Here is a 22,491-nt window from a genome sequence, read left to right as displayed (position 1 = left end):
TGATTATAATTTTGGGTGCAAAAACGACTAACCTAACCTATTTAGTTAGATGGAATGGATACCTAGGCTTCTGCCTAATAATAGAATTAGGAATCAGTTTCCGTGAACCGACCAACAGTCAAAGTACGGTATGACGTGAGACGAGTAACGTTCGACGGCTAAAGATGTTGCGATAAGGACTTGGTTCAACGGTCTGAGAAGGTTGCGCATTACAAGATAACACCAAAACAAACCAGCCTTACTTGCCTATTCGTTTATAACGAATTTCGTTACTAGTTTTGAAATCAAATGTTTACTTAAAACAGGCATGGGCGGGATATGCGTTTTTGTTAATCAACTTGGGAATTGAATTACCTAATAAAAGGAGCGTGTTAAGTGATCAAATCATCGTTTGCGTAATCTATTTATAAGTAGGTATATTTGACATTGCAAATCGGGCATTAATCTTTATGAGTAGATAAAGCGGATATAATAAACGTACCTAAGTATATAGGTACATACAAAAACTCTCAAAGAATTTAAATTTATATTACTTTCTGCGTCGTAATACTACTTAAAACATATTCTTATCTACTTGATTAATGCATAATTATGCGGTCGAATTAGCCATTATACCTAGTTTCATTTAAAAATCCACTAAACAATCACAATGCTTCAGAGCACCTATTTACTTCAAAATTTCCCAGTCAAAACCTCATTTCCATCTGTATGTGAACGCCGCTATCCATAAAGTGCGTGAACAGATAACATACTTTAACCGAAGATGTGCCGATAAGTGGAGCTCCCCTCCCCTCCGCCTAGCGGGGCGGCGGCGCGGGCGCCGCGAGTGGCCGCGGAGACCCCGCCCCGCGAGGACCACCGGGAGAGCGGGCGGACCTTACCCGGTGAACACACGTGACACACTTCATAATTCATCTACGTTTTTGTTTTCCATGCGCGTGAAAGTTTGTAATTGGTCGTCTATTTTGAAGTCAAGTGTATGTCAGAAATTGATATTACCTTTAGGGAAACTACGGACTTTATTATGTCAAATAGTCCTAAAGCCGCTATGCAATAAATATTATTATTCTTATAATTATTAGAACAAGCGTTACAGAGCGAAATTGCCTGGTAATTAACATTTTTTTGGAATTTAAAAAACATAAAAACTCAAAAATGCGCTTTTTCCCAGAGATAAGACCTAGCGAGCAACTAAACGAGCAATTCATGTATATATATATTTATTTATTTCGAGGATCTCGGAAACGGCTCTAACGATTTCGAGGAAATTTGCTATACGGGGATTTTCGGGGGCGAAAAATCGATCTAGCTAGGTCTTATCTCTGGAAAAACGCGCATTTTTGACTTTTTATATGTCTCCCTAATATTTATACCTAACTATCAACAGTATTGAATTACTATAAAATATTCAATCAACTCATTTTACCTGATTTAACCAGATGAATCATACGTTGATGTCGTTGCTACAAATTGTGAATGGGAAAATGTGCCTAAGTAAGATAAGCGACGACTTTTCAATAAAATATGCAAATCGTGTCAGCTCTTATTACCATAAGTTACGAGCTATGGCACCGAGACCTCATTATAACTTTATATCGAATAGAGTATTGACTGGTAGTTGCTGATATATGATGAGTCTCGCATAAAATACAAATAAATAGAGATCACTCGTTAGAGACGGCAGCGGCCGGTTTATTCAATTATGCAAAACTTTAACTTGATTGTAAGCGATTTCAAGCGACAACTTTTGCTTTTTTTAAACACCTACACAATGTTGCCAAGTTCGATGTCTTATCTAAATTTGCATAGCGGATAGATTGTTTCAAACTTTTAAGTTCATTGCCGAGGTCGTACTTAAGTCATTCTTTGTTCATTTTAGCACTTATTAGTCAACACTTATTTTTAACTATTGACGATAAATAGCCTAATTTAAAGATAAAATTATGCAGTAGCAGTAACATCGTAGTAGTAGTACCCAGGTAGCAAAATGACGTCAGCGACGTCATAATGACGGCATTATTACGTCATTATGACGTCGCTGACGTCATTTGACGTCATTTTGCTACCTGGGTAGTAATATGTAGAGGTAACAGGCCTACCTTTTACTTTATTTGAAAAGAGACCGAAGTGGAGTGGGTTTTCTCTAGGTGGGTATTTTCTCTTCAGAGGATCAACTTTCAGTAACTTAACGCGATATTTGGAGAAAACATTTTTAGAACTGATCTTTAATTCGATAGCCAAAAAATCTCGTGTTTATAATTTTTATCACAACTGCATTTCATTTGGTACACTGTGTTAGTAAGTACATATTCGGAAATACAGCTAGTAGCCAGTAGTAGCGGATCGCACTTCAGGTAGGTACCTACTGTGATTAACCCACGTCATTTCCCATAACGGATAACCTCAATAAAAATGAATGAACCTTAAAAATCCTTCACATCAGCCTTCAACGTGTGGCCCCTAAAATCCTGTGGGAACGTCGCGAAGACCGCAACCTCCGGGATGTGGCGGCTCGGGTGTCGCAGGCGCAGAGCCTTTCGCACGCACGCTCGACCGCCTGCTTCCTACTACGTAATGGATCTTATGAACACGCATTTGTATTCGCGGTGATAGGTGGTTTGTAAAGTCAGAAATAAGATATAAATAAATTTTGATTATAGGTACCTACCTATGTAAGTACTTGGTAACAGCAGCTAACATTTGGCAAAGTTTTCTACTACCACCAGGCTTCTAAAACCACAAAGTAACAAATAAACTGGCATCTGGGTTTATGAATCTTCTGAAGGTTTTTAGTTTCATAATATAACTACACTAGGTATTTAACAAATTAATGTCAAGTTATCGTTTTTCTTTTCCTATTGGATCCATCCAACTATGTCTAAAATATTACTGTCTATGTCCTGACATATTATTGCTACCTAATAGATTTTTTTTGCTCAAGTATATTTGAAATTAGAATTAATTAATTGTATTAGAATAGAATAGAATAATGATTTATTGCCACTCACATAGTTATACACAATACAAGAACATAAAACAGAAAAAATAATAAAAACAAGAAAATAACAAGCAGTGTGACAAAAGGGATGATCCCAGCATTTGCTGTGGCAGCCACAGAGCTAGTTTTCAGTTCACCCCCAATAACTGCGGTATTAATGTTATTGTTGCGGTTATAATGTTAAAAAGTTTTATAAAATAATAGGTGCCCTTAAAGCGATTAAAGCACTTTTGTACAGTAAATATAATATCTTCTATTTGTAAGTAATCTTATGTAGGTACCCATCTGTTGTATTTCTAATAAAATAAAGAACATTTAATGTCTGCGAATATTCTCTGAATCCTTTCATTTAAAACATGTCTGTTAATTAATATGTTTATTAATTAATGGACAATGGCTACATAAAATCAAAGTAAATGGCTGATGAGCATCGATGGTGCCCAAGCCCTTTTTAGTTTCGAAGGGCACCACATAAACGGCATTCGCCGTAACCTCATAACCGGTTGGAATACGGTTACTGGCATTCCACGATTTAAATATCCTAACGTGTTCTGGATTCAAAATTAATAAAACTCAAAATCATTATGACTCTTCACTTCTTGAGTGGCTTTGATAACTTTGGAAAACGTAATTAGCTGTATTTATTTAAGTGTTATTAAAAATGAATACCTAGTGGCAAAATTCACTACCAGATAATATGGTTTTAGGAAATATAACTTCTTAACCTACCTACAGTCAGTAACAAAAGTAACGGGTAAAACAATCAAATGCGAACTGTAGAAATATACCTATATTTCGAGATACTAGGTACCTACCTAGTACCTATCTCTATATGTAAGTATTAAAGGATTGCAGATACTTTTGGCTCTTTATTCTATTTGCTGCTATTGATGCTGACTGTACCAGATAAAATATAAAAATATAAATTGTCATTAAAAATTAATTCAATTTTTTACAAAAAAGAATCAAAATTACTTACATCGTTAAATCTTCACGCAAACTAAAAGGTCTTTCAAAAGCGCATACAATATATCGTTTAAAATGCATTTTTGTGTTTATTTAAGGTCTGTATAACCTTAATTTATATCAATCATCATCATCATCATCATATCAGCCCTTTATCGCCCCATGCTGAGCATAAGCCTCTCTTCCAATACGCCACTCGTCCAGATCCTGAGCTAATCTCATCCAGAAGTAACCATTTTTGACGTAATATCAATATGGACCCTAAACGACACTGAACGGCGATAATGTCATGTAATAGAAATTTTATTCAAATAATTTAAATGTTGTTTACCTTTTATAGTGTCTGCTTCACTGGTACAACATGCACTTTAAAACTTGTCTCATAATCGGTACAAAAATGTCAAGTTAAATGTCATTAGATCAATAAGAACTTGCGACATAAAATACCTAGTATAAAGGTACACTTTTATTGTATAGTGTATGTGTTCATAATTCATATTCAATTTAACGGTGCCAAATTTCCAATATATTTTATAATCTTTTTTATCAAACCGAACAAATAGGCTTATTCTTAATTAGGTTTTTTAAATATCCATTCTAATTTTGTCGTAGTCACTAAGTGCATGTTTATTTATTTTTATGATGGTAAATATGTAACAGGAAATCAAAGATATATATAACTCCGTAATAGATGGATACAGTCTAAGAAAAAAACGTGCCTCGAAAATCACGAAAATTTGATTCTCGATCAGATGGCGCCACTAGTTTTGGCCTACACTCGTATAGAGGGCGTTGACTGTTTCGTTTGTTATTTATAATTTTAACGCATACCAGTGAAAGAACATGGGTCAAAACCATATAAAAATAATTAATGCAAATAAAAAAATCATTTATCCATATTTAAATACATTTTATCGTATTTTTATAAATATTTATTTTTAGTTTTAAAGTGTGTCGACAGATGGCAGTGAATTTACTGGGGTTACAAAATTTACTATGACAGTACCGCTCTAGTATAAGTTACTCTATGCAGGAAATTTATAATCAAATCAAAAACAAATGATTCGACACTTTGTCTTACTTCTACAAATTTAATCTTTTGACCGTCATGTCACAAACCATCATTACAACACCTTGAATAGCGCCCCTGACCAAATCCTCAGTGCACCTAATGACATTCGTCGGTCGTCCTTGAGTCGTCGTGACCCGACGGTCACGCCCCATTTACCAGCCGTGTCAAACCTTAACCCGTTAAACGCTATGATTATTTCAGATAATACGCCATAGTAAACCTTATTTGAATGCGTGTATGATTGACATTCAGTATTTGTGCTCGTCTGTGGCCGTCTTTGACGGTCAAACCTTAACTGCCCATCGCGTTCTTAGAACCACTTATAGAAGACATGCTTGCTGCCCTACCTATAACCACCGTTTGTGACATTCGAAATTTCGTTGGATTTCCATATGTGCAAGTAGCAAAAGGTAAAAAAAAGGAAGGAATTTTCATACGAAACTAAGACCTGCCTGGCCCCCATTCAAATTATTCAAATTAAAATTAATCATGTGATGTTTTCCAGTAAATTTAAGGTACGGCCGATACGCAAAGAAGTATGGTGCGACATAAAATAGTAGAAATTAAATAAAATTAAACTAAAAAAAATCCATACTAAATTGTTGCCATGTTTCAGCATTTTACGTCAAAAATGTGACAGTTAAGTAGGAAGTGGCGCCCTCATTTATTTTCTACAATTTTTTGCCGGACTATACTAAGGTTTTTTTTTAATTATTGGAATACCACAGAACCATAAAGTTATTTCTTCTGTATAATAAAATTATAAATGTCTTGAGTATGGATGGTATAGAAAGGATGCCAATCTCTTATAGCAGAATTGTTGCAAAAGTGACCGCTTTTAGCTTTAAATAATAGTTCCTAATCTCTCCGGTGGCGCTAGTTAGGCTCTGAAACATGAGTATAACATGAACCATATAAGGCAACAAATAACCCGACCAAATTACGTAGGTTGTTTTTGGTAGTATTTCGGTGTATGGTGGCGCCGCCTAATTACTGTTTTTGATGGACACTTTTCATACATAGAGATTTGGCTCCTTTATATACTCTCCATGGTCTTGAGTATCCCCACGCTAAATTTTCATACCAAGTGCTACGTCAAATATGGAGCTTATATTAGAGATATATTAATTCTTGCTGCTAATTTTGTGCAAAGTTACCGTGGTCAGAATCTATTCAATTTGTGACGAAAACACAACAGATCAAACTCAAAAGACACACAACAATACTGACCTGATTTATGGTTATTTAATATACCCAAAAAGGTAAACTCTATTTTGGCTAAATGGCTTTGTTCTCTATTTTGAACAATTTTGAAGCTTATAAGAACGTTTGAGGCTTCATTTGTTGAATCTTATAGACGAATTATATATATTCAGACCTAATTTGACGACTAGTTTCTTAGTAGTAGTATCCAAGTCAAACGAGAGTTAGATTTACTTCCACGTTTACGTCAAATGGTTTTGCTCTGTAGAAAATTCTGTTACGTTTTTCGACGCCTGAGGTGTAATACCATAAAGCTATATTCAAGTTAATTTAATGATAACTTGTAATATTGCTTTAATGAAAATATAACAAAATATCGCTTCGAATAAGTACATTTGGTCATAAACGATAATAAATAAATATTAGATTTTTATTGGATTGTCGTCAATATTTAGTTTGGACTACACTAAGCTTGTACTATAGATACTATTAGGCGGCGATAAACATACTTACATAATGTCACTAGATATGTTTTGCAATCAAATTTGTTATAGACAAATATGATACAAAGATGTGGCCTATCACGTATACTTTTTAATACTATATTTACATAGACAATGATTGGCCGAAAAAATGCTTTTTTTATGTAATTTTTTTTTTGTTAAAATGTATAAAATGTTCGTAAATCGTCCTTAGCCCACGCCGACTTTTTTAAAATTAAAATCTATTATATATAAGTAAATATATCTAGTGACCTATGTATATAGATAAATACATAGGTATTATATGTATATGACTACCATAACTCAAAAACAAATATTCGTGATAAATTCACAAATAAATGCCCTTACCGGGAATAAAACTCGGGACCCCCTGCTTCATAGGTATAAAATTGATTGATTAAATATAAAATTGATATATGGTGAATTTAGTTTTTTATATTTATCATCATCATCATCTGAGGCACTACAGCCGCGGGTGGGCCTGGTCAAGCAAATATCTCCAGTCCGATCTATTTTTGTGGCTTTACTTCGCCAACATTTCACTCCTAATGTCCTGATGTCCTAGTATACGCCGTCCAACCATCTGTACTTAGGCTTGCCTTTACCTCTGCGGCCCTCCGATCTTTATATTACCAAAGATAATAACTCCGTAATAGATGGATACAGTCTAAGGAAAAAACGCGCCTCGAAAATAACGAAAATTTGATTCTCGATCAGATGGCGCCACTAGCTTTGGCCTACTCTTGTATAGAGGGCGTTGACGGTTTCGTTTGTTATTTATAATTTTAACGCATATATATCAGTGAAAGAACATGGGTCAAGATCATATAAAAATAATTAATGCAAATAAAAAATCATTTATCCATATTTAAATACATTTTAACGTATTTTTATAAATCTTCATTTTTAGTTTTAAAGTATGTCGATAGATGGCAGTGAATTTACAGTGGTTACAAAATTTACTATGACAGTACCGCTTTTATTATATCTTATTATATCCTCTTTGATATTACTATGTCATTAAATTAGCGATATATCAAGCTATCATTGAAACGCCTCGAATAGCGCTCATGATCTCTTTTTAAGGAGCGGTTAGTAAGAAACTAAACTAGACACATAACGCCATGTGCGCCAGAACACTTTTTACTGCATTAGACATAAAAGGAGGGACATTTTTTTATCGCCGACGAGTTTTTCTAGAGACAAATTGATGCCGCTTAATAAGTTTTTTATAAAGCATGTGACGCACTGGTGAGCTATAAAAGTATTTAACTTCAAGATAAACATAAGATGATACAGTTTATGTAAAAATTAGTAGGTATCTATTAGTAAGTACTTACAAATAGGGTGTAGAATCTAGGAGTATATATGAATTTCATGCAAAATATAATTTAGTACTAACATTCTTTTACGTATTTACGTATAATTGCGGAAGTAACTCTGTCTGTCAGTTACCTTTTCACGTTTAAACAGCCGAACCGATTTAAATAGATGAAATTTATTATGGAGATAGTTTGGTGCCAAAATAGGAAAGTTTTTAACAGTTTGAAATGATTCACGGTTAGTTTCACTAGACAACAATACAAGAAGTTATCACGGTCTATATTCCGGTCAATATAGGTCTAGGATAGTTTTTATCAATCGTCATCATCATCTAAAGCAGACAAAGTAGCTTAGATGCATAAAGGGGCCCACTAACTAACAGTCCGGCGGACAATATCGGCCTGTCAGTTAGAACAAAAATTTGACAGTTCCGAACAACTGACAGATCGATATCGTCAGACTGATAGTCATTGGGCCCCTTTAGTCATTAGTTGAACTTACATAATAGTATTTATCAGTTAAACAAGAATTATAATATACATCAGTAGCATCGTCATAAAAATCCTTAATTTTTGCATTCCGCTCAAAAATACAAAATAAGTTTGCCAATCAGACTTGAAACGATATCAATACAAAATGGAAGCAAAAAACAATCGCATTACGCATAAAACTGGCGGCTTCTGTCGCCAAGGGTGTTTGACTGTATTTAAAATAAATTATTTTACACCATGCATGAAATAAAGCACCAGAAGATTAATAGAGAATCTTAGACAGCAGTTATTTTTAGACACAATTTCTATTTTAAAATTCGTATAAAACTATAAAGAGTAGGTAATTTGATTGTGCCGTCACATCACATGCTAGTGTTTCATATAAATTCCATAGTAACAAAATCGTTTTGACAATTCGAAAAAAGAAACTGATTTGACTAGTAGTCAACAGATGACATGATCTTCAAAATCTGATTTTTAATAGCTATTTTCTTAATCTATAAAACTGTCGAGTATAAGTAATTTAAATATAATGAAGAATTTATTGTAATTTTTTGTGTATAATGGTGACTCCTCGTATATTAAGAGTTAGAAGAAATTCCCACTCTCATAATAATTTATTTCTTTATAACTCTCATAAGTTGGGATAAAATTACTTTCAGTGCTTTAAAAATGTACTTAAAACAATATTCACGTTGGGGCAGCGTTGATTAACTAGGTACTCAAAATAATCCCAGACAAATTCATTATAAAAATTAATAATATTTCATTAAAATGCCTACAGCAAATTTGAGTACAATTCCCATAATATACTTATTATCACTAAATACCTGCATTTGTAATACATTAATCCTTTAAATATCACAATTTAATTGATACCGTACAATTAACTTACATGTACATTAAAGTTTTAATGTTTTTAGGGTTCCGTACCTCAAAAGGAAAAAACGGAACCCATATAGGATCACTAGTGCGTCTGTCTGTTTGTCTGTCACAGCTTATTTTCTCCGGAACTACTGGTGATATGAATTTTGAATATGGGAGCCACTTTTGGGGGGTAAATGAGAAAATTAGAAAATAAAGTTTGTCAATCTATACCGTGTTACATATCAAATAAAAGAGGTCATTGTGGGAATCTCAAATATTTTTTTTTTATAATTTTAGGATAAACAGTTTAGAAGTTATTCAAGAAAATAGGCAAAAAATTACCATTCCCTCCCTTTATCTCCGAAACTACTGTCTAAAATTTTGAAAAAGAATACACAAAATAGTTCTTTACCTATAGATGACAGGAAAACCTGTTAGAAATGTGCAGTCAAGCGTGAGTCGAACTTAATTACTTAGTTTTTGATCCAACCCTTTTTTTTAAATACATTTCACTCACTTTTCACATAAAAAACACATTGGTTTAATTGTGTAATGTACGGAACCCTTGGACCGCGAGTCCAACTCGCACTTGGCCGGTTTTCTTTATTATCATAAAGGAAATAAAGCCAGTTCACTAAAGTCAGTAAAGGGCATCCTCGCTCGAAGTGCACGAGCGCGTTGAAGTCTTTTATACGACGCCGCGCTTCCTACGTCATTTTACAGAATTTGTCTTCAATGGCGCTATGAACGATAAAATAATATTGTTTCCGTGGAAATTTTTAATAAATATTATACGTTTCATACAACAGTCGTTGATTTTACTTGAAAAACGTGTTTTTATCATTCATTTAGCGTAGAAATGGTTCATTTCAAGTGGCATTACTACCAAATGTGATTTATGATTAATATTGTTAATCTATTGGCTCTGACAACAAATTAGGTATTAGTTTTACAATAAAAATACCCAGTAAATCTTAAAAATAAGTTGACAGTCAGTCAAAAACCGCGATCACGCTTTACATAACTGTATCGACGCTCAAATATATAGTTGAACTTTACAAGAAGAATGCACCTCCGGCCCCCTCCCGCGGCGTCGATCAAACGAGCCTCTTGTTAAGCCTCCGTCCCGCTCGCACGCACGCTGTAACCCTATCCCCGTCTCTTTCACACCGGCCGCATCGCAACCAATCCCCCACTTCTATAATTACGTGATTCAATGGCTACTTGGGCCTTTATTTGACGTACTAAAACGATATCGAAAATGTATCGCTTGTACGCTCTCGCTTGCTCTTAAGCGCATCCAGATATGTTTGAGCGTGACGCATTTATGTTCTTATTGTATTGAATATAATTTTCTGTATATTTTTTTATATGTGTGTGTGTAGATGAATTAATTACATCATAGATGCATAGTTTTATTGTGTCTAATTTTGCGAGTCACCTCGTAAATTAAATGGGTTCATGAATATTATTGGAAGAATTATAAACAGGTTTTTAAAGTAGATTTGATTGGTTAGACTCACGCCTGTTCGGGTGAACGATCGGATGTTCTATAACATCTGCAAATTATTGATGTCTATTCTAAATCGATTATTTAAAATATTTAAATATTCTGATTGTTTTTTACTAATTCGCATATTTATTTGAATATTTCTATGTAGGCCATAAGACCATAAAATATACACTTGCATTAAACTTATAATTCTCGTCCATTTTTAGGGTTCCGTATCCAAAGGGTAAAAACGGGACACTATTACTAAGACTCCGCTGTCTGTCTGTCCGTATGTCACCAGGCTGTATATCATGAACCGTGATAGCTAGACAGTTGAAATTTTCACAGATGATATTATTTCTGTTGCCCCTATAACAACAAATACTAAAAACGGAATAAAATAAATATTTAAGTGGGGCTCCCATACAATAAACGTGATTTTTTGCCGTTTTTTTCGTAATGGTACGGAATCCTCCGTGCGCGAGTCCGATTCGCACTTGGCCGGTTTTATTTAATCTTAGATTGTTATGTGTTATGTCGATAATTAAACATATTTTTTTCGTTTTTTCGAGTCAGTTTTTAAAAACTCTGTCAAACAACAGTTTATTTTCGTATTTTTTCCGACCGCCCCGATCTAATCGGAGAAGCGCGAGACGAGACAAGGAAGAGCGAGACGAAAAGGGAGCACACACTCGTTCTCGGCCTGTCTCAGGGTCTCTCTACGAGTGTGTACAGCCCGCATAAGAGCGTTTTCACAATGTCTGATCCGATATCGGATGTAGGATCCTACTCCCCGTAGTCAGGCGGCGCGGGCGCGCCCGGGCGCCGTCTTTAGCGGTCACGCACACTACCACAAGCATTATGCCTACACATACGCACACAAACAAATATTATCGATCCGACACGGCTGAATTTATCGGAAGCGCCTTTCCGATATCGTATGTCGGAAGGCGCCTATGACAAAAACAGCTGCAAGAGGAGTGCAATTGGCATTCCGCCTTTTTTGCGTTATTTAATGTTTTTTAGTAATAATGAATTATAAATAAATACAGAGAAACACATATATCTTACATTGTACTTCCTTCCGACATCCGATATCGGAATGTGAAAACGCCCTGAGGCTCATAGTGCGCGTCGCTAAAGAAGCAGGTTTTGCTGGCATTGTTTCGCGATGTTCAATTTGTAAATCTTTATTCATTTATGCCATTTATGCCAGCATTATGCCTACACATACGCACACAAACAAATATTATCGATCCGACACGGCTGAATTTATCGGAAGCGCCTTTCCGATATCGTATGTGGAAATACCAAGAATTTGTAATACCTATAAAACCATGGTTGCAATAAATAAATATGAAATATATTAAATATATATGTCGGAAGGCGCCTATGACAAAAACAGCTGCAGGAGGAGTGCAATAGGCAAGTCCGCCTTTTTTGCGTTATTTATCGTTTTTAGTAATAATGAATTATAAATAAATACAGAGAAACACATATATCTTACATTGTACTTCCTTCCGACATCCGATATCGGAATGTGAAAACGCCCTGAGGCTCATAGTGCGCGTCGCTAAAGAAGCAGGTTTCCTGGCATTGTTTCGCGATGTTCAATTTGTAAATCTTTATTCATTTATGCCAATGTTTTGTTGGTCGGTTTTAGCATTAATTTGGCGCATAAATGTTTGCCCGTGACTTCGTTTGGGTATTTTAAACCTAGTTTTGCATTTTATAGTAAGAATATTCTGTGGAAGGTTTGCGGAATATTCTTTGTTTTATTTGTTGAGGTTATCTTGTGGTCAGCTATCCTATGTGGTTTGTTGAAATTTTGTATCATATCAGAAAATATTTAATTGGTTTCAAATAGTATCAATTTAAATATTTCATTATTTACTATTCATATACATATGTTTACAATTTAGGTATATTTAATGGTAGTTTTATGTTTATTTTTATGATTTGATTTGAGTGCGGGACGTTTGTATAAAGGCATATTATTAGAATACAAGAAAATATATATTCATCCCCTAAAAGGGTTAATCCACGCGTACGAAGTCGCGGGCAACAGCTAGCCTACCGGGGTAATAACATGACGATAACGACGACGTAATATAGCGTCTAGTATGTATGCCTGTTGCACATGTATGTGCTTTAAATTTCCTGAATTATTGGAGACTAATTTCAGTTACTCCTGGCTGCGTAGCCAACATGCCAATCGTTTACACTCCGTAGCGAATGAAACGCAACTGTCACTGTCGCACTAATATGGAAGAATGATAGAGATTAGAGACACAAAGTATTTCGTTATCGTAGCGCAAGCGATTGTTACCTCAGCTAGACACCCTGAACAGTTTAAAAGACTTGTAAGGAAATCAATAGGTTAAAGTCCTGCGTTTCGTCCCGACGGCTACGGTTGCTGTCACTTATCGTCACATCTACCGCTCGTCCCTCTTTCTGCAGCTACATAATAAATAATAGTACTACCGTACAGAAACCTCCTACAAAAACGGAGTTTGACAGCTGTTCAGGGTCGAATAATGCTGTCCCTTTCTTATATATATGGCACTATCCCTTTCGGCTATTCAGGGTTGTCAAAATTCAAGTCATTATCTTATCTGTGGTCGTGCACGCGAAAGGGACATCAAGTTGTGCCAACCCTAATAATTGCTCGGAGCAATGCTGAGCCGAACGGAGCCGAGTTTGCCCGAAGCGAGGAGTTTCGCACCCCTGCTGCAGCGATTAATCCAAGTGTAAGCTCTCTCTATTCTACAGTCTAGATTAGTATTTACGAGTACATGACACGCACCTGTCCGAACCGAGCAGTGTATGTACGACCGGCTCTCATAGAACACCCAGTCGAAGCCGGCCTCGTAGGCCAGCCGCGCCAGCATCCCGTACTTGCTGCGGTCTCGGTCGCTCGTCGTCACGTCCACCGCTCGCCCCTCGTAGTGGAGCGAGTGCTCCCAGTGTGAGCCCTCCTCGTCCCAGCCCTCGATCACCCGCAGACGGACGCCCGGCCATTGGTTCATCACGCTGATCGCGAGCGTGTTTAACTTCTCTTTGCATCTCTGAAACATTTTGAAAGTTATGGTTAGTATTAAATATTCGAATTTGGTCGCAGTGGAATCGATGTTATATTTGTTTAAGCGAGAGTAAGAGGATACATCGAATCAGCAGAATATGAAAAAAAAAACATAAACATCAACATCAACCCATGTCTTGATTTATTTTGTTAAGCATCTAAAGACAGAAGAAAACAGGATATGAATTTTGGCAAATATTAATATTAAAATAATTTGTAGGTAAGTAATGCAAGTAATGCAATGGTAATTTAAACTCTTATGTAAGTAAATTTTTATTGTTAAAGGAAAACTTTGAAGCCTACTTAATTTTACATTGGAAAATACCATCGTGTACGTTATAGTATTTAAATATGTAGTTAAAATGTAGGTATTCCTGTTAAGGTAATTCAACTATTGCAAACTATAATAACTCAGCAAGCCCTCGCTAATGGCGAGCACACACATCGTGATAGTATTTGCTCAACAATTCGCGGCAGCGGCCTAAAATATTCTTATGTCGGGCGCTTTCAGTGAACCTCAGAGACAATCCGATGCTCTGAACTCTAAAGACATGCGGTGCGTTTTGTTTGCACCTACTAAAGAAAGCCCCAATAGACGCGCTAACAAATCAACAAACGCAGCCGCCCGGGACAGGATGTCTCACATTTTGTCGTCAAAGAATAAATCAAATTAAAACACGCCTCACAAAGGAATCGACACAATTTGTTTGTGAAATAACTCCGCGAGCTGAATAAAGGAAATGTCACAATATTTATAAAGAGGAGCACACAATGGCGCGCCGCAAGGAGGCTTTGTGCCGCGGTGTCAACTCACTTCATGCGGATTTCGGGGTGGAAAAAACAGAGATTGACGTAACGAATCAGGCGTACGGCGCCCCGCTTGGCCCTCGGCCTCACAACACACCAGCTTTGGAACTCCGAGCACCGTAGATAATTACTTCTACGAATATTTGGACATTTTCGCTCAGCTAATAGAGTTGCGAGAACTTACATACGTCTCGGTACAGTTATTGTGCACCGCTCTAAATTGATTTTATTATTAACGCTCTGTTACAGAATTCATCCTTTTTCGTGTTTACAAATTCCCCAAATATGCCTCAACGTATACTCTAAAAAACATTGTTTGCAATTTTATACATTTGTAGTAATATTCCGTTTTATTTAACCCTAGGCTGTCAATGGCGGGGCGGCGGCGGGTCGGTGGCTCGGGAGCGCAATGTTTGTCCGCGGACTCTCCACTAAAACAATCGAATGCTAATCGTTTAGCCAAACACTGCGCGCACTTTAACGTGGGAAAACATCGGTGGCGCAATTAACTATCTCGCACCTATATTGCATCCACATTCCACAGCAACGTTAACATTATTATTATTGTGTGTTTATTCATATCTTTTGTTACTAATAGATCTAAAAAGCGCAACTTTTTACGACTCAAATGTCTCGTTAACGATTTAAAAATCGATCACATGTATAGGTAATAACGTATTCAGGATTTGGTTGTGATTATGAATTCATGACGCAAGAAGTATTAAAGATTTACCTTCCGAACGTAATGATATTTGTCATCGGCGTGGGTGGAATTAGGTTCTTTTTTCAATTTCAGTAGGTAGGTATATCGATAAGTGAGCTTCGATCGGCGCAAGGGCCGCGGCGACACGCCCGTCGGTCCATTATAAATTCATTATGCATATTTTTGGTAAACAAGCTGTCGATCACAATGGGGCGCGCGGCGGGGCGCCTGCCTCCGACACCTCACATGCATCCTGCACCACGATTATCATCACTCAGGTATGTAACTGCAGCTACAACCAGTCCACCACCAAACCAGTTTACACAAACACGATTTACACTAATCCTTTTTCGCAAATTATCAAATTACAACACATCAAAAGCTCGTATGTGATGAACAAAAAATGAAACGCGTATCGAATACCTAAAAGGTCAAGTTTTGATGTGAAGCCACGCTATCGCTACCTGCACAGATCGAGCACTTGCGGACGCATAATCAAGGCTCGGTGGATGGAGTTGAGGTAAAATGGGAATAAAAACTCTAAGGATCATCGCACCGAGCAGCACCGTACACTGAGGGCAGGAGCATCGTGAGAGCGCGCCGCGAGCTGTGCTCTCTCCCGGGCTTGTGTTACCCGTATACCTAACAATACGACACCGCGACGACGCAATATAACGACATGTCCTAACAGAAGTTTGAAACGTGCGTCATTCACCACCTAGGCCTAGCTCTGTATCTTCGATAATTTATTATCGCCTCCCTCAGCGACCATAACAATATATTAGGATAATTAAATGGCTCTTTACATTCCTTAACACATCGTTTTTTGTACAAGGCCAGGAGTCGAAAAGCACCGACCAATGCTGACTGGTTTTTGATGTTCAATTTTTTGTCTTTTGTGGAAACCACTACAAATAGTTTAAGGGCAGTTTTTTGTATCGCCGCTCATTTTGTTAACGCGAACCGTCGGTCCCGGCCATGTTAGCTTTTAACTATATGCTACACCTCTTTATATACTGAAATGAATTATTTAAACTAACTAGCCGAAATCTTATAAAACTATATAAATATTGTATGTGTAAATCTGAAGAAGGCTGTGTAACAAAACTATTATGCGGACATAATTTTAATATACTTTATACTATTTATCATACATTTAAGCCATAAAGATAACTCAAATGTGTGTGTAAACAGAGCATTTCGATACATGTTTTTTTTTATCTACACATGTGAATACACGAGATGTGGGAACATACCAAGATTTTAAAGTAAATTACCTATATTGACGTTAAAACAACATAAATATAAGTGACTCAACAGACAACCTTAAGACACCTGTAACTATGTACACCTTTTTTGGGCGGTTTCAAGTGACTCAAAGGCAATTTAGTAAATTAGGAGTTCACAAATCAGAACGAGGAGCGCCTGTTCACTAAATAGTTTGGGAAACCGCAAAATATGAGTCACTCTTTCCGCTCGCCATTTTGAATTTACTTTTTATCGTGCTTCCAAATTTAATTCTTTGGGATTTTGTAATTTGCGTCCCGGTGTAGGGCTTAAAATCATACCTTCGAACTTTTTACGATGCAAAAGAAAGATTTCTGTTACTATACCTTTGATAAAATAAAACTGTTTTAACGATACCTACATACAGATAAAAATGTGCATTAATACAACAAATCTTAAACATTCCCTCCTAAAGAATGCCTATCCAAAAGTGTTGTTTTTTTTTTTTTTTTTTATGAAATAGGAGGCAAACGAGCAGACGGATCACCTGATGGAAAGCGATTACCGCCGCCCATGGACACCCGCAACACCAGAGGGGTTGTAAGTGCGTTGCCGGCCTTTAAGATGGGAATACGCTCTTTTCTTGAAGGTTTGAAGGTCATATCGGTCCGGAAATACCGCAGGCGACAGTTCATTCCACAGTTTAGCTGTGCGAGGCAGGAAGTTTCTAGAGAAACGTACAGTTGAGGACTGCCAACCATCTAAGTGGTGAGGATGGTAATGTTTTCGCGTAGGGCGATGGCGAAAAGAAGCTGCAGGGATTAATCCGAACAATTCCTCGGAGCACTCCCCGTTATACACGCGATAGAAAATGCAGAGCGAGGCCACATCTCTACGCAGCGCCAAGGAGTCAAGCCGTTCCGAAGTACGCTGGCAGTCGACAATTCGAGTCGCTCTTCGCTGGATGCGGTCCAGAGGGAGAAGCTGGTATTGGGGTGCCCCTGCCCATAGATGAGAACAGTATTCCATGTGTGGGCGAACCTGCGCTTTATACAGCTGTAGGCGGTGGGCCGGCGTGAAATACTGTCTCGATCTGTTGAGCACACCGAGCTTTTTTGAGGCTAATTTGGCCTTACCCTCTAAATGGCCGCGGAACTGGACTTCACTCGAAATGTCGACGCCGAGGATTCCGATACTGGCTGCGGCAGTCAGGGGAGTGCTCTCAAAACGAGGTGATACGACAAATTCTAACTTTTTTGCGGTAAACGCGCAAACCTGTGTCTTGGCAGGGTTAAAACGGACTAAGTTTAGTCGACCCCATTCAGAGATTTCTTTTAGGGAAGTCTCAATTTCAGACACAAGTTTGTTCCGGCTCTCGATGACGTTTTCCCGAGAGATATTGGTGCGGCCGGTGTAAGAGGCATCACCCGTACTATCATCAGCATAACAATGAATTCCGCTGATTTGCAGCATGTCATTGATATGCAGAAGGAATAGCGTGGGTGATAGCACACAGCCTTGGGGGACACCAGCATTCACAGACATGGAGTCTGAGCATTCGCCGTCAACTACGACCTTTATGCTTCTGTCTGCTAGAAAGCTACTGACCCATACACATAATCTCTCGGGAAGCCCATAAGATGGTAGCTTCGAAAGAAGTGCTTTGTGCCAGACGCGATCGAAGGCCTTCGCTATATCCAAACTAACAGCCAATGCTTCACCCTTTGTCTCGATTGCCTGTGCCCAACGATGTGTCAGGTAGACTAGAAGATCACCAGCCGAGCGGCCTCTACGGAAACCGTATTGTCGGTCACTAAGCAACTGGTGGTCCTCTAGGTACCGAAGGAGCTGGCAGTTGATAATGGACTCCATTATCTTCGAGAAAAGGGAGGTTATAGCTATTGGCCTGTAGTTGGATGGATTTGAGCGGTCGCCTTTTTTAGGGATCGGGTGCACCAAAGCTGACTTCCACGAGGTCGGGACTACGCCGGAAGAGTAAGAGAGCCGAAAAAGACGCGTTAAGACCGGTGCCAACTCGGGAGCACACATCTTCAGCACAACCGCAGGGATTCCATCGGGCCCACTCGACTTATGAGTGTCGAGGGAAAGAAGTGCTTTGCGCACCGAGCTTTGTTTGAACCGGACATCCGGCATATAGCTCTCGCACCGCGGTATGGTCGGCGGCGCGTTTCCCCCGTCATCCAAAGTCGAGTTGGACGCAAAGAGTTTGCCCAGAAGATCGGCTTTGTCTTTTGCGTCGTGGGCCAATGAATCATTCTCCGTGTGCAGAGGTGGAAAAGATGGCGTGCAGAAATTCCCCTGGATAGCTTTGGCAAGAGACCAGAACGCACGAGTTCCCGACGGGAGGCGCTCTAATTTCTCGCCAATGCTACCAATGTGCAGCGACTTTGCTCTGGCAATAACTCTTTTGAAGGACCTGGAGGCAAAGTTAAACTTCTTTTTTAATGCGCTAGTCTTTACATCCCGTACTGCCGCTGCGTCTACCCAGGCCTGGTAACATTCCTGCTTTCGGCGAGAGGCCTCTTTGCAGAAACGACCAAACCAAGGTTGGGATTTGCCACCAACAGGGACCACAGAGGACGGAATGAAAAGCTCCATTCCCTGCAGCACCACGTCAGCAACAGAATCAGCAACGACGTTGGGATCATCCGGCGTGAAGCAAACCTGCCTCCAAGGGTAGGATGCAAAGAAGGACCGCATCCCGTCCCAATCTGCTGACCTATAGTGCCACACACGGCGGCCACAAGCAACTCGCCGACGCGGCGGGTACGCGAGTGGCACCGTACTCCGGATCAAGCAATGATCCGAGGAACCGAGTGGGGCTTCAACGAATACATTGTAGTCAACCGGATGAGAGGTCAGCAGAAGGTCCAACAGGGAAGGTTCATGGCCTTCCACATCTGGGATTCGCGTAGGCGCAGTAACCAATTGTGTCAAGCCATATGCCAGAGCAAAGTTATAAACAGATCTGCCCGCATGATCAGTCTTGCTAGAGCCGAGCCATTCGGCGTTGTGGGCATTAAAATCACCAAGTACAATGATCTCAGCGGAAGGGATCTGCTGCTGCACAGAGTCTGCAGCCGTTTGGATCTGCTCAATGAGTCGGTCAGTTTCGGCATCACCGCTATGGGACCTATATAGGCACGAATAGACACGGGGATGGTGATCGTTGTCTATACGCAGCCATAAGGTGGAGAGGTCCCTACCTTCAAGATTGTTGAGGCGACGAAAACTGATATCGTCTCTAACGTACACGCACACCCCAGCCCTAGGCGAAAAGGAGTGTTCCAGTCCGTACCCAGGGTAGGAGAGGTAAGATGTGTCCGCCGGAGACGCTATCTGCGTCTCGGTCAAAAAGAGCAAGGCCGGCTTTGCTGTCTCGAGGTGTAGGTGGACAGCATTAAGGTTGGAATGTAAACCCCTGATGTTGCAGAAGTCCACGGCCAGCGTGGCAAGGGGTGCCGAAGTTGCTTTGCTCTTGCCTCGGGCAGATGACAGATGGTTGAGCGCGGTTTTGCCCCCCCCAGAGTACGAAACGGGGCGGCCTCGGCGTCCACGCTCAGGCAAAATGTTACCTGAGCATGGAAGCCCAGTGAGGGGTTCTCCAGCGCTAGTGCAGCAACTGGTACCCTCCTGGGGTAACCTCTTTAACTGCGCCATCATCATTAGAAAGGGGGGGTTTGGGGGTTGGAGCTATCTGGGAACCTTACTCACCATCAGGAACACAACACTACATGCCTACAAAGTAGGCAGCAGTGCTATTATGGCTGTGGTCTTCTGTAAGGTGGAGGTACTTCTCCAGTTGGGCTGCTCCAAATTCAAGCGTGATGACATAACGCTGTGCCCTACCTCTCTTAGTGAAAATCCGTTTAATAAACAAACATAATACATGTATACCATTACCAGCCTTCTTAGTACAAAACGCGCGTAGCTAATTAGTACGGCCCAACAGCCACTCAATTATACATTCGGCGACTAAATACTAATCAAATATTGGTACACAGGGCTAGTGTCGCACTACTTGTCGGACATCATGAATATGCACCGCTGCTCGTGTGTACAGAACCCTTCGTTGTTTGTCTACGAAAAATATCATCTTTGTTGTCGACGCCGCTGTCGACGCGCTCCGCTGTATTCATTTGCTTACTACTTACTTTTATAGATAGTGGTGGATGAAACTTTCTTTGGATTAGAGGGTTTATTACTACTAAGCGCTTCGTTATTAAGAGGTGTTAGGAGATATATCTCGGGAAACATTTGGCCTAGATAAATAACATATATACTAAAATAAATAGATTCTGTTAGCTTAAGAAGAATTTACGCAATATGATTTTGTAAGTCCGAAGAAAATATTGGTGGTCGATTCGATATTCTATCAAGCGAACATTATACATATATGTACCTACTAACGGCGTTATAAAATATAAACTGAAATAAATGTCATATACTAAGAAAAAATTACCAAGGCCTCCAGTGCCCTAGGCTGGAATCGAACCAGCGTCCTCTGCTATCGCGGCAGGTGCCTGTGCCATTCGGCCAAAAAACCCGCTAAGTGCGAGTCGGACTCGCGCACCGAAGGTTCCGTACTTTTTAGTATTTGTTGTTATAGCGGCAACAGAAACACATCATCTGCGATAACACCGCCTGTTATCTACCTCTATTCTTAATCAATTGCTTCTCTAAGCTGTATCTTTTACTGAGGTGTGCCAATAAAGAGTATTCTATCTATCTATCTAATATCTGTGAAAATTTCAACTGTCTAGCTATCACGGTTCATGAGATACAGCCTGGTGATAGACAGACAGACGGACAGACGGACAGCGGAGTCTTAGTAATAGGGTCCCGTTTTTACTCTTTGGGTACGGAACCCTAAAAGCGCGCTACAAGCCTCAATTAGCTCTTAATCGTTTGTCTCTAGATGAAACATAAATGAACTAGGTAATTAAAGCTTGTAAACTTTTACGGATATGGGAGTTAATCGTGTAAATTGTTAAAAAATCAAATTTTAGTTCCGGAAGACTATTATCAAGTGTTTAAAGATCTTTGCAAGCACTAAACAAGTAAACATATGTAATTTTTTGAATGAACACTAAACTGCATTTCAAGGCGCGCTAACAAAAATAACCAACAAGGCTTTTAAGGAGACGCGGACGCCTTTCACTCTGTTTAAAAAACCTTTTGAAACAAGACACCGATGTGTTTGCTCGGGGTGTGTTAATGAAACGATACACTTCATTCATTCTGGAGCATGTGTCCTTCTATAATGGAGTTTACTTGGGTACATATGAGAGAAAGAAGCCGTACCTAGTGTTGGTCAACAGTTCAACATGCTTCGCAAGTTGTCACGTTCAAACATGGGATGGGAGTAGTTGAGTTATCCTGAAGGAACAACAGGAAGGAGCAAGTGGAGCAACTACTACTCTTACTGAAGTAAGAGTATATTATTGTAAAACCAACCAATATAATTCACAAGTTCAACCACTTAATTAAGTCTGAATAGCAATGTTATTTTTAGCATTTTCTGGGTGTTTCCGTCACCTATCAAACTAAGTTTCCTCAAAACTAAGTAATTCAAATAATAGTCACATCTGACCCTAAACCAAGATATTAAAGTTAGTTTTTTTAACATAGTTGGATATTTTGGATTATGGTTAGGTGGTTTTACGGTAATTGATTTGAATTTTATAGCCAATCGCCTTTTAAAATAATCTTTTAAAGTAGTGAAGAGTTGAAAAC

The 22,491-nt window shown here is 38.8% G+C and overlaps 1 protein-coding gene across 1 annotated transcript in view; it reads right to left on the bottom strand.

Annotated features, from left to right (window-relative positions):
• LOC134743762 (sonic hedgehog protein) overlaps positions 1 to 22,491 on the bottom strand; it is a 61,547-nt gene that overhangs the window by 6,418 nt on the left and 32,638 nt on the right. Inside the window, exon 2 of the mRNA XM_063677409.1 lies at positions 13,722 to 13,983. Coding sequence (XP_063533479.1) covers positions 13,722 to 13,983 — 262 coding nt within the window. The remainder of the gene's footprint in view (positions 1 to 13,721; positions 13,984 to 22,491) is intronic.

The sequence above is a fragment of the Cydia strobilella genome, chromosome 8 (assembly GCF_947568885.1).
Source record: "Cydia strobilella chromosome 8, ilCydStro3.1, whole genome shotgun sequence".
In the NCBI taxonomy this organism is placed as follows: Eukaryota; Metazoa; Arthropoda; class Insecta; order Lepidoptera; family Tortricidae; genus Cydia; species Cydia strobilella.
This window is presented reverse-complemented; position numbering and strand designations above follow the sequence as displayed.